Source organism: Urocitellus parryii, chromosome 3 (assembly GCF_045843805.1).
Source record: "Urocitellus parryii isolate mUroPar1 chromosome 3, mUroPar1.hap1, whole genome shotgun sequence".
NCBI classification, from domain to species: Eukaryota; Metazoa; Chordata; class Mammalia; order Rodentia; family Sciuridae; genus Urocitellus; species Urocitellus parryii.
The window spans coordinates 59,285,837-59,299,023 of record NC_135533.1 but is presented as its reverse complement, the minus strand read 5'-3'; the positions used below and the strand labels follow the sequence as shown (position 1 = coordinate 59,299,023).

Below are 13,187 nucleotides of genomic sequence, written 5' to 3'. Positions count from 1 at the left end.
ACAGTAGATGGGGTAGAGAGAGAAGATGGGAGGGGAGGGGAGGGGGTATAGTAGAGGATAGGAAAGATAGCAGAATACAACAGTCACTAGTATGGCAATATGTAAAAATGTGGATGAGTAACCGATGTGATTCTGCAATCTGTATACGGGGTAAAAATGGGAGTTCATAACCCACTTGAATCAAATGTATGAAATATGATATGTCATGAGCTTTGTAATGTTTTGAACAACCAATAAAAAAAAAGAATATATTCTTTCTCTGTCAGGACAGGTTAGGCACTGTCAAAGCAGAGGGGAACATAATAGCAACACTCATTCCATACAATACTTTTCAGCTCTCTCGCTCACTACCTCCCTTCCTTACTTCTGCTCCCTTCTATCTTTTGATTTGTTTCTCCTCACAGTACACAAAAAAATTAAGTTACAACGCTATGGTAGCTACACGATGCTTTTTAAGAACCAAATGCAGATAAATTACAAAATAAACAGCAATGGCAAAAGAAAATACAAAATGTAAATACAACCCTCAGCTTACAAAGCAGCTCAAAATACAAAGGCAATCTGGCACTTCAAAGAATATCACTAGAGTGAAACAGCAGGGGCAGCCCAGTAACAGTCAATGACAGCTAGACAGTATGAGAACAATGTGAATGAAGGGTACAAGATGCAGCCTGGCAAGGTCAGACAGGCTACATATGGAAGATTCATTGAATAAGTAACCATACTGAGAATGATGGCAATCAGATTTTCCACTAACAGAAAATAAATATAGAAAAAAAGAATAAACCCTTTGGGATTGTAAATTAAATTGAAAGCAACACTGTATATGTAAAGTGAAGCTATCATTACAAATGCACAGTTTGCGATTAGATAGATAGATGTGTTTGGAACTATACAGAATAAAAATGTAAAGGAATAAACACACACACACACGCTTTGGTAGCTCTGCTCACTGAAAAGGCCTGGGTATAGCAACATCTCAATAGCAGTGAGCACATCTTGCACTCAGATTTTGGTTTCCATACATGGTTCTTCTTGAAGAAATGGCTGACTCCAGGGCTGCGACAGAGAAGTACAAATTGAACCTGAAATGATGTGCTGTGCTAGAGAATGCTCAAAGAATGATAAGAACATATCGAAAAGAAAAAGAACCTGCTCAAGGGGATTCTACTTAAAAAATTTAGGTCAATCTAATATAATTTAATCTAATGGGTTACTTTCATAGCTTTAAGGCATCACAGGATATTTTTTATTATAAAAGGAAAAATAAAATAAATTTGTATTTGGAGAAATCTAATAGGTATCCTAATCAAGTGATTAATGCAAATATTACTAATAGAACAAATCTACATTGTTTGCCACCTGATAGAATGCAATGAGTCAAACCAGAATCATTTCTGTGATATTACTATAAAAAATGTGTAACTTGGGTTTAATAATGAAGAATATGTTTTTAAATGTTTAAAACCATCTCATCAGGGGTAAAAAGCCCTAGCCTGTGTACTTCCTCATTTCTATGGTATAAATATTCCATCACGGCTAATTTCAGGTATCAACTGATATTGCTGATCAAAGAATTGGGAAGAGATATGTCCATTCAGCTCTCAAAAGTCAACTTGGAGCCAGATTCAGCATACTACTGGCATAAAACCCAAACTAAGGGATATTCTACAAAGTGGCTGCCCTAATATCTTCAACAAATATAGAGCATAAAACTCAAGGAAAGGCTGAGGATCTGCTTCAGACTGCAGGAGAGTAGAGGCACATGACCACTAAGTAAGGTATATAATTTCAGATTACAGTCTTTTGTTATAATAAACATTAATAAAGAAAATCAGCAGAATTTTAACCAGTTATTTGGATGAAAGACACAGGGGAATTCTTTGTGTTGTTCTTGCAATGCTTCTCTAAGTTTGAAACTCTTTCAAAATAAAACTGTATTTTTTTAAAAAGTACAAAATAATTTGTCCCCTGATTAGAGCATTCTATGGATTTGAACATAGAAGAAATGCTGAAAGAAAAGAGAAATGGTAAAAGAGGTAAACTCCAATTATTGCAGGTAAAGAATAAAAAACTGTAGCTGCTCCAAGCCAGGTTTAATTTTAACACTGACTACTGACTCATAGTTCCATTAATAAATGAAAGTTAAAAAGTGTCAAAGAATAATACTAATATTTCAAAAGGAACACAGGTTACCAAGGCTCAGATGTTTAAATAATCCTCTTGTCCCCTTGTTTGAAGGAGCAAAAATACTAGGGAAGAGAAAAAAAATTATTTTTTTCCAAAACTCTACTTACAGCATATTTTTAAAGAGAATCTACTTCTATTTAAGTCAACTTTAAAACATAAAAAAATAAAGCAAGACATTCTTTTGATTTTAAAATAAACATATACATCTAAATTACCATTCCTCACCAAAAAATGAAAGCAAAGTAGGAAGAAACTGGTATTGATTAAAGTATTACACTATAGAAAGAAATGATACTTTTTGGTATTATACACACACACACACACACACACACATGTAACCTTCTGATATTTACATTTAATGCATATAAATACAATAATTTAATAAAACCAGAGTTAATAGTATTTTCTTAGACCAGAAACCCAAACATCAAGTCACAGGAATCTGGGAAGTGACATTAGTATCTTGAGAACAGGAGACACAGCTCTATACTGGTTTTACTTATTCCATGATAGATGCAGTTCTTCCCTGGCAACTACAGGGGCCTAGCAAAGAAAGAATCCCTTGTCAATGGCTGTTTTTGTTAGTGATGTTCTGGAAGGCAAAGTGTGAAAGGGAATAGAGTACAATAAATGGTAGCAGTGGTGGTGGGGCGTGAGCAGGGGGGCACCACAGAGCTCAAAAGGTGATGGCTCTCCTTGTCCTGAGGGCAAACTCTCAGGAGTTACTCAGGTATCCACTCCAGGTAAAAGGTGGTGTGAACTCAGTGTGTCATGCACATGTGCTAGCAAGCTTTTCCTGAATGAAAAAAAGGAAGCCATCACTGTCACCTGAAAAGCAGGCAGTGTGACCCAAAAGTTAGGGGACGACAAGTGCTTCTAAATGGAAGGATTTTGGCATAAAGGTTGGCACATACAGAAAGAATGCAAAACCTCAGAGTAATTAAAAAGACATCTGGTTCAAGAACTCTTGGTTCTGCTGTTTTAAGTGTTTCTACATTGTTATGCAGAAGAAATTATGAAGTGGAAAGTGTTTTAGAAATTGCGAACATGGCAGCAAATTTTATTAATTTTTATTGTTTAACCCATAACCTCCCTCCTGAATTTTGAAAAAAAAAAAAGCGCTTAGCATAAAAATAATGAGAAAACAGTTTATACTTAATCAGAAGACACCACAGTCTTCATGTCGACCTCCCATAATTCTGGCACAAATCAAGAAAACCGGGCATTTAATACCACCAGAAAATATGCAATCTCTGGTAGGCTTTTTAAAATATTGAAAATTGATTACAGATTTACATTTGCAATTTTGAAAATATCTAACATTCTGGAGATATAAAGAAACAACTGAATTTTGTCATTTTCTGTATTCTTTCCAACTCTTATACATATATTTTTAATTCTATGATTCTTAAAGGAAAAGATCTCATATTTAATTCTATCCTAAATGTTATAGAAGCTTATAGGGGAAACTAGGAACTTATCCTAGGACCACAGATACTCCTGATGGAGAAGGGCTTAGATGAAGGCTCAGTCACCCAAATCTAGTCATTCATCAGGGCAGTCGACCATCATAATGTTGCTACTCTCTCCAACCTTCACTGCTCACCTTCCTGACCTCTTGGATTTAGCTTACATTTCCATTCAGAATGAATGAATGAATGATCTTACCAAATTTCCAGGAACCTCCCTTCTTGTAAGAATATTACATTATCCAACTCTTTGATTAAATTCACTTTCCAGACTCACCTAAAATATGAAGGTGTGCTCATTTTCCTTGGCAGAGACAGTTGTACCTTTTTGCTCCTAGGATGTTCTGTTTACATTTACAACATTATATTTTAGTCCATCAGTTTTAGTTTTGTATCCCTAGCATGTAACATAATGCCTGGCTCATGAAAAATGATTATTTTTTATCAATAAGAAAATAAAAAGCCAGAAATAATTTGTGAATTGGATTTTGAATAGAAAACATTTGCTGAAAAACAGTGTGCAATTGTCACTGTCAAGACTTAAAGTTTTATAACTAGCCTATCACTTTAATTTTTGGATGACAGGACCTTTGTAGAATTTTCCTTAGAGTATTATGCTTGACACTCAAGGAAGAGAAGCTCCATCAAAAGATGATGGGAGAGAATGACATTTTGAAATATATGAGGTATAATCACCTTAACTCATTTGTGAAAAAATAAAAGATTTTATTCTTTTCTGAAAAAATGTAAATAAATATACAATCTACACCATAAATAAACCATCAAACTGCATGTTTTCATGTTGAAAACTTAAAAAGTTAACACAACTTTCAAAGGACTTGCTAGCTCACAAATCTCAAATTTATGAAAACTAGTGTGTTTCCATAAAACACTAGTTGGGTAATCAGACACTCATAGTGTTCTTTTCCACCATGAAAAAATAAATGTTAGAAATATTTTCTGGTATTCTGAAAAATACTCTGAAGTATATAAATAGATACAAGACTGAAGAGAATCCTTTCAGTATAAAAAGACATTAGGGAGTTATATGGGGAAGTTTAACAGTAGCAGGTAACTCTTGTCCTAGAACATGATATGAAATTTCTAGTCCTGCTCTCACTTTCACAAGGTTAGGAAACAAAGGGGAAAAGGAGACAGTAGAGAGGCATAACATGTAAAATCTCAGATACCAGACAACATAAGAGCCTACATATAACCATCATTGTTATCTGGAACTATGCTTAGACCTTGATTAAAATAATTTAGCTTAGAACTTAAAAAATTACATTTCTCTTAAGATCTTTTTGTACCTAATACTTAACATAGCCTTATTCATATGCTGGCAAACAAGCCCCAATGAGATGGGTAAAAGCAGTTCACTTTTAAAATATTTAGATGTACAGTTGACATGATAAAAGGGAATAAATCCATTGATGACTGGTAGTCATGGTCATGGTCAGGGTATAGCCCAAGGAGAGAAAAATTGAAGTCTGGATCTCATTTGAGTAGAGAAACATGGTAAATTTTCAAAGGCACCAACCTACTAGTTTTAGAGGATTCTAAATACCCACATAATATATTATCCATTGTAGAAACCAAAACACTAAATGACTCTCTGAAAGCAAAACACATCCACTGTGTTATTTATAACTGCTTATCTGAAGGTCTTGAGAAATGTTTAAAAATCTTGCCTTTGCAATGACTAAACACTTTCATCCTAATGTTAGAAAAGAGAGCGATTGAAAAAAAAAGACTGAAGAAGAGAGAGAGAAAGAGAGAGAGACAGAATCCAAGCCAAGTTAAAACACTAAAACATCATCACTGGAGGAAGAATAGGTAATTGCAACACAGGGTTTCAACTTAATCAATGCCATGTAACTGTAAATTATTAAATTTTGGAAAACTTTCCTGAAAATTACAAACAGTAAAAACTTATCTAGGATATAATTGCTTAGTTTTATAATGCATGATAAACTTTATCATAAGAGCACAATTACAAATTGATGAAACAATATTATTAGTGAAATAGTAACAAATGACAGAAAATAGTTACTTGCATTATCCCTTTTCTTACTAAATTAGCACCTTTCATCAATCACACTCATTATTTCAATAATAGCTTTCTAACGTTTTTATAACATGTACATATTTAAACTATGTAGGTTATTCAAATAATAATATAATTAAATAATGGTAAATTATATAATGGTATATTATATAATAATATATAAGATTGAGTTAAGTTTTATATGGTTTTGAAGTTTGCTATAATTTATTTTCCTATTTGTTCAATCTTCACTGATGGTACAAACTATACTAAAAGCCCAGTGTACAAAAGTAGGATTTTATACTATAGTACACATTTTATTTGATACAACTCTTACAACTTATTAAAACCATTTTAATGGTGATAAAAACAAATTAGTTAACAGAAGTATAATACTACTTGAGAAATACAAAAGAAGCCAAAATCAAAAACTCCTAAATAAATATACTTTGCTAGTATATACTCATTCTCAGATAGATATATTTATACATAATCCAAAGTAAACTTTATGATCTTCATTTTCCCATTACTATAGTATTATAATTTATCAAAACAGAAGCCATTATGAGGCTGTCATATTTAAAGTCATTAATATTCATTATCTGAGACTGAAGTACCAGAAAAGGGATAGTGCAGCTCTATGCCATAGAAAGCCTTGAATAAATACAAACCCTGATAAAAAGAAAGCAGCATGCCAGAGATCTCTGAAGACAGCGCCAACACTGTAAGTAGTGCTTGTACCGTGGCTCTGAACTGCTCCTTCCTGTGTGTTATCTGTGGTACTAGAACCATCTCCTTCCCTATGTACTTCCAAATGGGCTGCTTTTCTTAATTTCCTTCATCAGAAGAAATTAAAGAGCAGAAGGTAGCTTTAAAATTTTAACAACCACTTTCTCAATAGTACATTCAAAATTTTAGAAAACATAAAACATAGAAAATTTGATAAATAATAAAATTAAAATTTACTAAATAAAATGTAATCCAAATATCATAGTGCATATTCAAGACCAATTTCTATAAATAGTAAGATATTTTTCCTTGCTCATCCTGACAGGTCAGTGGCAAAAGGTTGTAAGGATCACACTGGACAGGTATTTACAAAAGTTATTTCTTCCCTATTTGAATGTCACTTATCTGCAGGTAAAGAAAGAAGAAAATTTAGATTGGAGAGAATTATAATCTAACTAATCAACAAAGCTATTTATCTGACATAGGCATTATCATTTTAAAATGAGATGAGCTTAAATCTCGATACCCCAAAACTGCAAACGTCACAATCTCTAATCAACAATATTCAAAAGAAGATTCTCCAAAAGACCATTAAAACAGAATTCCATTGTGCTTTGTGAAACTTGCTATGTTTAATTTCCCCCCACCCCCAGTCCCCAGCACTTGGTATTAAACCCAGGGTAAAGAACCCAGGGGTAATTTACCAGTAAGCTACATCCCTGACCCTTTTATATATCTTATTTTGAGACAGGGTTTAACTAAGTTGCTGACTTTGGTCTTGAACTTGTGATTCTCTAGCCTCAGATTCCCAAATTGCTGGGATTACAGGCATGTGACACCACTCTGGGCTTCTATGTATACTTAATTAAGGACAATATCATACAGCTTTAAACATCATTTAGAGAATAGAGCCTAGATGAAATTTCTTTTTCTTTCTTTCCTTTTTTTTTTTTTTTTTGGCTGTTATTTTTGCCAAGCCATCTTAGAAATAAAAAATTTTCTAATTAGTAGGAATTTTTAGCAATTCCAGCTAACACATTCCCAATATTGTTCTTAGGTGACTGGAAATGAATTTTAAGAAAACAATAATTAAGAAAAACACAGGCATGTGGTTTCAAAATAAACTTGAATAAAGAAAATAAACTGCTTGTTAATTGATCTGAGAACTCAGTACTTTATTTGAAAGAACAATTTTATAAGACAACATTTTATTCTATGAAGGTTATGAGAATAGTTAAGAATAATCCTGGATTCAAATTACAGAAATTTACCCCCAAAAAAGATCACTTTTCAATAGACAGTACCTTCTTCTTTTACCGCCTGTACTTATAGGTTTAGGTGTTCTTGTTGAAACAATCTGGCAATGCACAGTTCCCAAGAGCAGCATCAGCCATATTGGCCCAATCACTTCTGTCAGAGGTATACTATGTGGGCTAGAAGTGGAACAGAATAATACTATTGCAGCAACTACAAAAAGGGAGAGAAAATACATTTAATTATAGATCTGACAGTCACTTCTTCAAAACTTTTTAAACTGCTCTTACATTACTTCTTGCCAGATTCTTTTTCCACATTTAAATAAATTTAAAATGTTACTCTACACAGCTCTTTAGACTATTTTCTTGTTTGCCATAGCCTAATCATGGTATTTAGTAATACACTCTTAGACTAAGATAACACTCAATATCATCTCTGAAGTATACACCTCAACACCACAAAGAAAATTAGATGCATACAAATTTATGGGCATTCCAGGTTAGATAAGTGACAGAAAGTAAAAAGAATCATACTAACTTTTAGTACAATTATTTCTTTATTTTACAAATAAGGAAGTCTAATGATAATAAGTGTGTTATATGGCTATAAAAAGCATGTAAATAAAGGTCTATGTATACAAAATTAATAGCATAAATTTACTTGGGCATATTTTCCAGAGCAAATAATAAACATAAATGTAACAATTACCACATGAAGGAGAAATCTTGTTTTTGCCTGCCCCGCATCCCTTAGACTTTCTGAATATAAACTCTGCCTTTTGGGGGTCTCCTTCCTTTATCTGTCACTGAAACAGTCTTATTTCTCCCACCTCAGGCATGGGCAAAAAAACCTAGGCTTACCACAAATTAATAACTCTGGGCATAGGAGTAATAATAATAAAAATAAATAAATAATTTTTAAAGGCTTGTGGCCTAAGCAGGGGTGATCAGAATCTTCTTCAGGTATTAATATAGATGCTTTAAAAAGGCTATTCTCCTAGATCACAAATACTAAGGATTACGGAAATGTGAAATTGACAGTGGCCACTTTAGCTATCACCTAGAAAGGGCCAACCTAAGAGTATAACCAGCAAGGAAAGCAGAGTCAACAAAAAAAAAGTAAAGACGTCATCTGAGCCTTCATATCCAGCCATGCCTGAAACCAGTGTCTATGAGTATTTAATTCTGAACAAGCAGAAAATTTTAATATTAGGACATTTTTGTTCATTTTGTTAAATGTGATCATTGTAATGTACATATTACAATGAAATGCCTATCATATTCATGGGTAAATATGATGATGTATATAAGTCAACATTTAGTTTAACAAAATATCAGGTAACAATACCCAGAAAATGTTTGATCAGAAAAATTTAAAAGAACTGTCATGGAAAGCATTAACAAAAATATCACCATTTTAAAAACAATTAGAATTTCATACACTCTAAGAATCTACAATAAGAAAATAAAATAAGAAAAGCTTCATAAATGTTTACTTCAGTATTAATTATAATAACAAAAGAGAGCAAACAGTTTAAATGCCAAATACTGATGCACAATGAGATGCTTTCTAGTAATTTAAAATCATACACATAGACTGACACTTTGACATTAGACAAAAAAAAAAAATATATATATATATATATATATATAACTGTTTTTGTAAACTACTCTCACAATATAAAAATGTTATAAGGTAAACTGAAAGGCAAGAATATGAATAGGTTTTTTTTCTTTAGCTTTTTCTATATTTCCAAATTTTCTGCCATGAACACAAATATCTTTAATCAGAAAAAACAGGGCTGGTGTTTACCTTAGTGGTAGAGTACTTGCCTAGAATGTGGGAGGGATAGGTTCATTCCCTCACAATGCAAAACAAAACAAAAATTCTAGTAACAATCACAAAAGCCTCATAGTCTACACACACACACACACACACACACACACCTTGAGCTAGAAGAAACAACTTTTAAGTCTAATTTTTATTTTCATTTACTTACAATGTATAAGAATCTTACATAGAGTCCATTGATAAACATATAGAAATAATCATTCAGGACTGAAATAATTTTTTTAAGGTAACATTAAAGAGACAAGCTTTTCTTATTTTATTTATCAACCAAATTTTATATTATTTTATATCATCAACCAAATTAAAATAATTGCTTTGTTAATGGGATGAAATGTGAGTTGTTTCTTCGTTAGTCTCCAAATAGTCTGTAATATTATATATGTTATGTTGTATAATGATGCTATGATTGTGCACTAGAATGCTGCTGTGTTGGGAGGCAGTGTAACTGAGTTGTTAGTGTCTGGCTCTGAGTCAGAAGACTTAGAGTTGTAGTTGTACACTATTACACACCTGGTGATTGTGTGGCTTTGAATTTGCAGATCTTTCAGGTCCCATATCTATAAGCTAGAAATATATTTCATTGGGCTACTGTGAGAATTAAGTAACAATCTGACAAAGTACTCAGTGCACGGTATATAAAATTTCAATACAGAATGAGGCTAGTTCAGATCACCATAGTAAAAGGTACCGAAAAATGAACCATGTTTTAGGCAGGAAAAATGAACTTGTATAGGTTGTATTAAAAAAAAAAAAAAGACGTGTGTGTGTGTGTGTGTGTGTGTGTGTACACATATGGCGGCAGATGCATTTTAAAGATTTTTTTTTTTTAACTTTAGAAAATCCTCTCATAGCTAGATGCAGTGGTGTACCTCTATAATCACAGCAACTCCAGAGCTGAGGCAGGAGAACTGCAAGACCAGTTTGAGTGACTTAGCAAGAATCTGCCTCAAAATAAAAAATAAAAAAGGTTGGGGGTTGGGATATAGCTCAGTTGGAGAGTGCTTGCCTCACATGCACAAGGCTGTGGGTTCTAATGAGAAGCACCAAAAAAGTTTTTGGTAGAATGAGATGAACATCATTACCCTAGGTACACATATGATTACATGGATAGTGCATCTCTACACTGTATACAACCAAAGAAGGGAAATGTTGCAATCCATTTGTGTACAAATTGAAATGTATTCAGCTATGATGTACAACTAAGTAGAATAAAATAATAACAAAAATAATAATAATTATTATAATAATAATAACTGTAAAGTTGTAAAGTGTCCCTAGGTTCAATCCCCAGTATAAAAGAAAGAAAAAGAAAATTCTTTAGCCATACACAGATTTAAATTTTTGTACAATCATATTGGAAAATACTGCCTTATTTTCTCAAACATTTTTAATACCAAACTAGCTTTCTCTTATTAACATATTCATACTCACTTCATTCTAGGTAGTAGTTAGTATATGTTTAGAACAAAGCCTTAGTAAATCTAAAAATACAACATCCCTGAAAGCTAAAAGCAAATTGCATTTCCATCACTTAATTATACCTTGAAGAAGATAAAGGACAAGAAGCCAGAAAAAGATGACCTTTGATGTTACTTGTAACCACCAGCGAAAGAAAAAGGGAAAAAATACAACTCGAACAATTCCCTTTCTGGTCAGAGAAGTCCAAGGACTTTCAGGCTTTGCCTTAGCAAATGCAGACCCTGAAAAAAAGGTAAAATACAATGACAGACTACATTTATTTCCCTACAGAAAAAAATGTCACTGTTTGAAAAACCACATATGTGTAATTTTATTCTGTACTACAAGTAAGAAACATCCAATTTAGGGAATAGTCACTTTAAAAAACATTCATCATGGTATCTTAATATGATAACTCAAATACTCTGAAAAAGATTATTAGTTGAAATAATAGAATTTTTCCCACATATTTTATAAATATAATATAGTATTCAAATGTCAATTTCAGTTAGGAATTACAAATTGCCACTTTAATTTTTATAACAAAGTGCTATGCTTTGCTAAGCAAACATGAACTGCTATCTTTTATACTTATTTCAGTGATATTTAGTGGGAGGAAAAGCTACTCAAAGGTATTTATCTTCCATTCTCTCTTTTTTATGCTATTCCTGTTCTCATATCAGCTCAAACTGCTTTTACTTCTAAAAGTGTATATATCTAACCTATTTTAAAATTACTTCTTCAAAGTCAATGTCTCCTTATATAAAGCATTTATTTATTGAAGACTCACCTCTTACAAGATCAACATCTATGAGGTCTGGTTTCACATGTGCTGTTTTCTTTGGTTTATTTCTTAACCCCTGCAATATATAAACAGTAGTACTGAAATTTGTACATGTTATTCTTTTAGTCTAGAACAGCATAAAAGAATTAACTTCTAAGGATTTCAATTTAATATAAAATCTTTAAGTAATACACCAAACAAAAAGATATGTTTTGCATTTGTTACAAGTGGAATATAATTATAGTACTGTAATAAATTTGTTTTTCTAAAAGGATATGTTTAGGGATTTGTGTAACATGCAAAGACAGTTCATTACTAATAGTAAAATTTTAATAAAAGATTATGACTACACCAAGCAAATTTGGGTGTATAAGTCTAGATGGTTCAAGAGACTACATTGGCCCCAGATTGTCATCAGGAGAGGGTTCAGGATGGGGTGAGCAGTAGCCCTGAAGGCCGTCAAGATGTGATGTTGAGGTGTTGCTGCAGGAAGCAGTAAATCATAGAGCTAAGAACTAGACAGAGATGTAAACTTCTCAGCAAATGCTAGCATATTATGGGGGTATCAGCTGAGCCCCAGAGAGGATTATGTACATCTTAGGGTTGCACTATGTCCATATGCCAACGGAAGAAGAGGCAGTTTTTGTGAATTGAATTAATTTAAACTTGAAATTATTGACCACTGGCTAAAATTAAATTTCTGCTTTCATTGTAGAGAGTGCAGGGGTGGGTTGGGGATGGTCAAAATTAGTGGGGAAAAATTAATTATGTTATTACTTAAGACCTAATATATTAAGAATTGTAAGCTTAGGTTAAATTCCTCAGAAGACATTCAAATTCATTAAACAACCAACTTTGCAGTAAATATTTTCTTTGGTCCTAATCCAAGTAACAATGAACAATAAAGTTAAAATCAGATTTAAGAACTGTTTATATCTAAAACCAGAGGCAGTATTTAAGGTCAGAACTTATACGTCTAAACCAATAATGTACCCTGACTTCAAGATGTAATTAACCTTTGAACTTTTTCATATGCTCCGTACAGCTAAAGTTGCAAACTACCCAAAGATACAAAGGGGGGGGGGAGGTCAGGTTTGAAGATAAAGCAATATATAGATAGTTGATCCTTACATTCTCAGATTCTGTATTTGCAAATACACTTATTGTTACTCGTATCCCTAAATCCATATGCTTAGTCCTTTTGCCCTTATTTGCGGAGTGGAAAAAATTTTTGAGGTTCCCAACATGCACATTCTCAGCTGAGGCTATACAAGGCAACACTCTGCCTTTTTGTTTGAGCTCTCATTACTGTAAACAAGTTCTCTTTCCAGTCTATTTTAGTTTTTTGTTCTTCACATTTTTGTGCTTTTTATTGGCAGTTTTTTTAAAATGACCCCATATA

General features: G+C 32.7%; 1 protein-coding gene across 3 annotated transcripts in view; it reads right to left on the bottom strand.

Moving 5' to 3' along the window:
- Positions 1–13,187, bottom strand: part of Phtf2 (putative homeodomain transcription factor 2) — a 150,490-nt gene that overhangs the window by 49,690 nt on the left and 87,613 nt on the right. For all 3 annotated transcript variants that reach the window (XM_026384985.2, XM_026384984.2, XM_026384986.2), the window contains 4 exons: positions 11,792–11,861; positions 11,085–11,243; positions 7,740–7,902; positions 6,378–6,542 (listed from right to left, as the gene is read on the bottom strand). In XM_026384985.2, the coding sequence (XP_026240770.1) occupies positions 6,378–6,542; positions 7,740–7,902; positions 11,085–11,243; positions 11,792–11,861 (557 nt within the window). The remainder of the gene's footprint in view (positions 1–6,377; positions 6,543–7,739; positions 7,903–11,084; positions 11,244–11,791; positions 11,862–13,187) is intronic.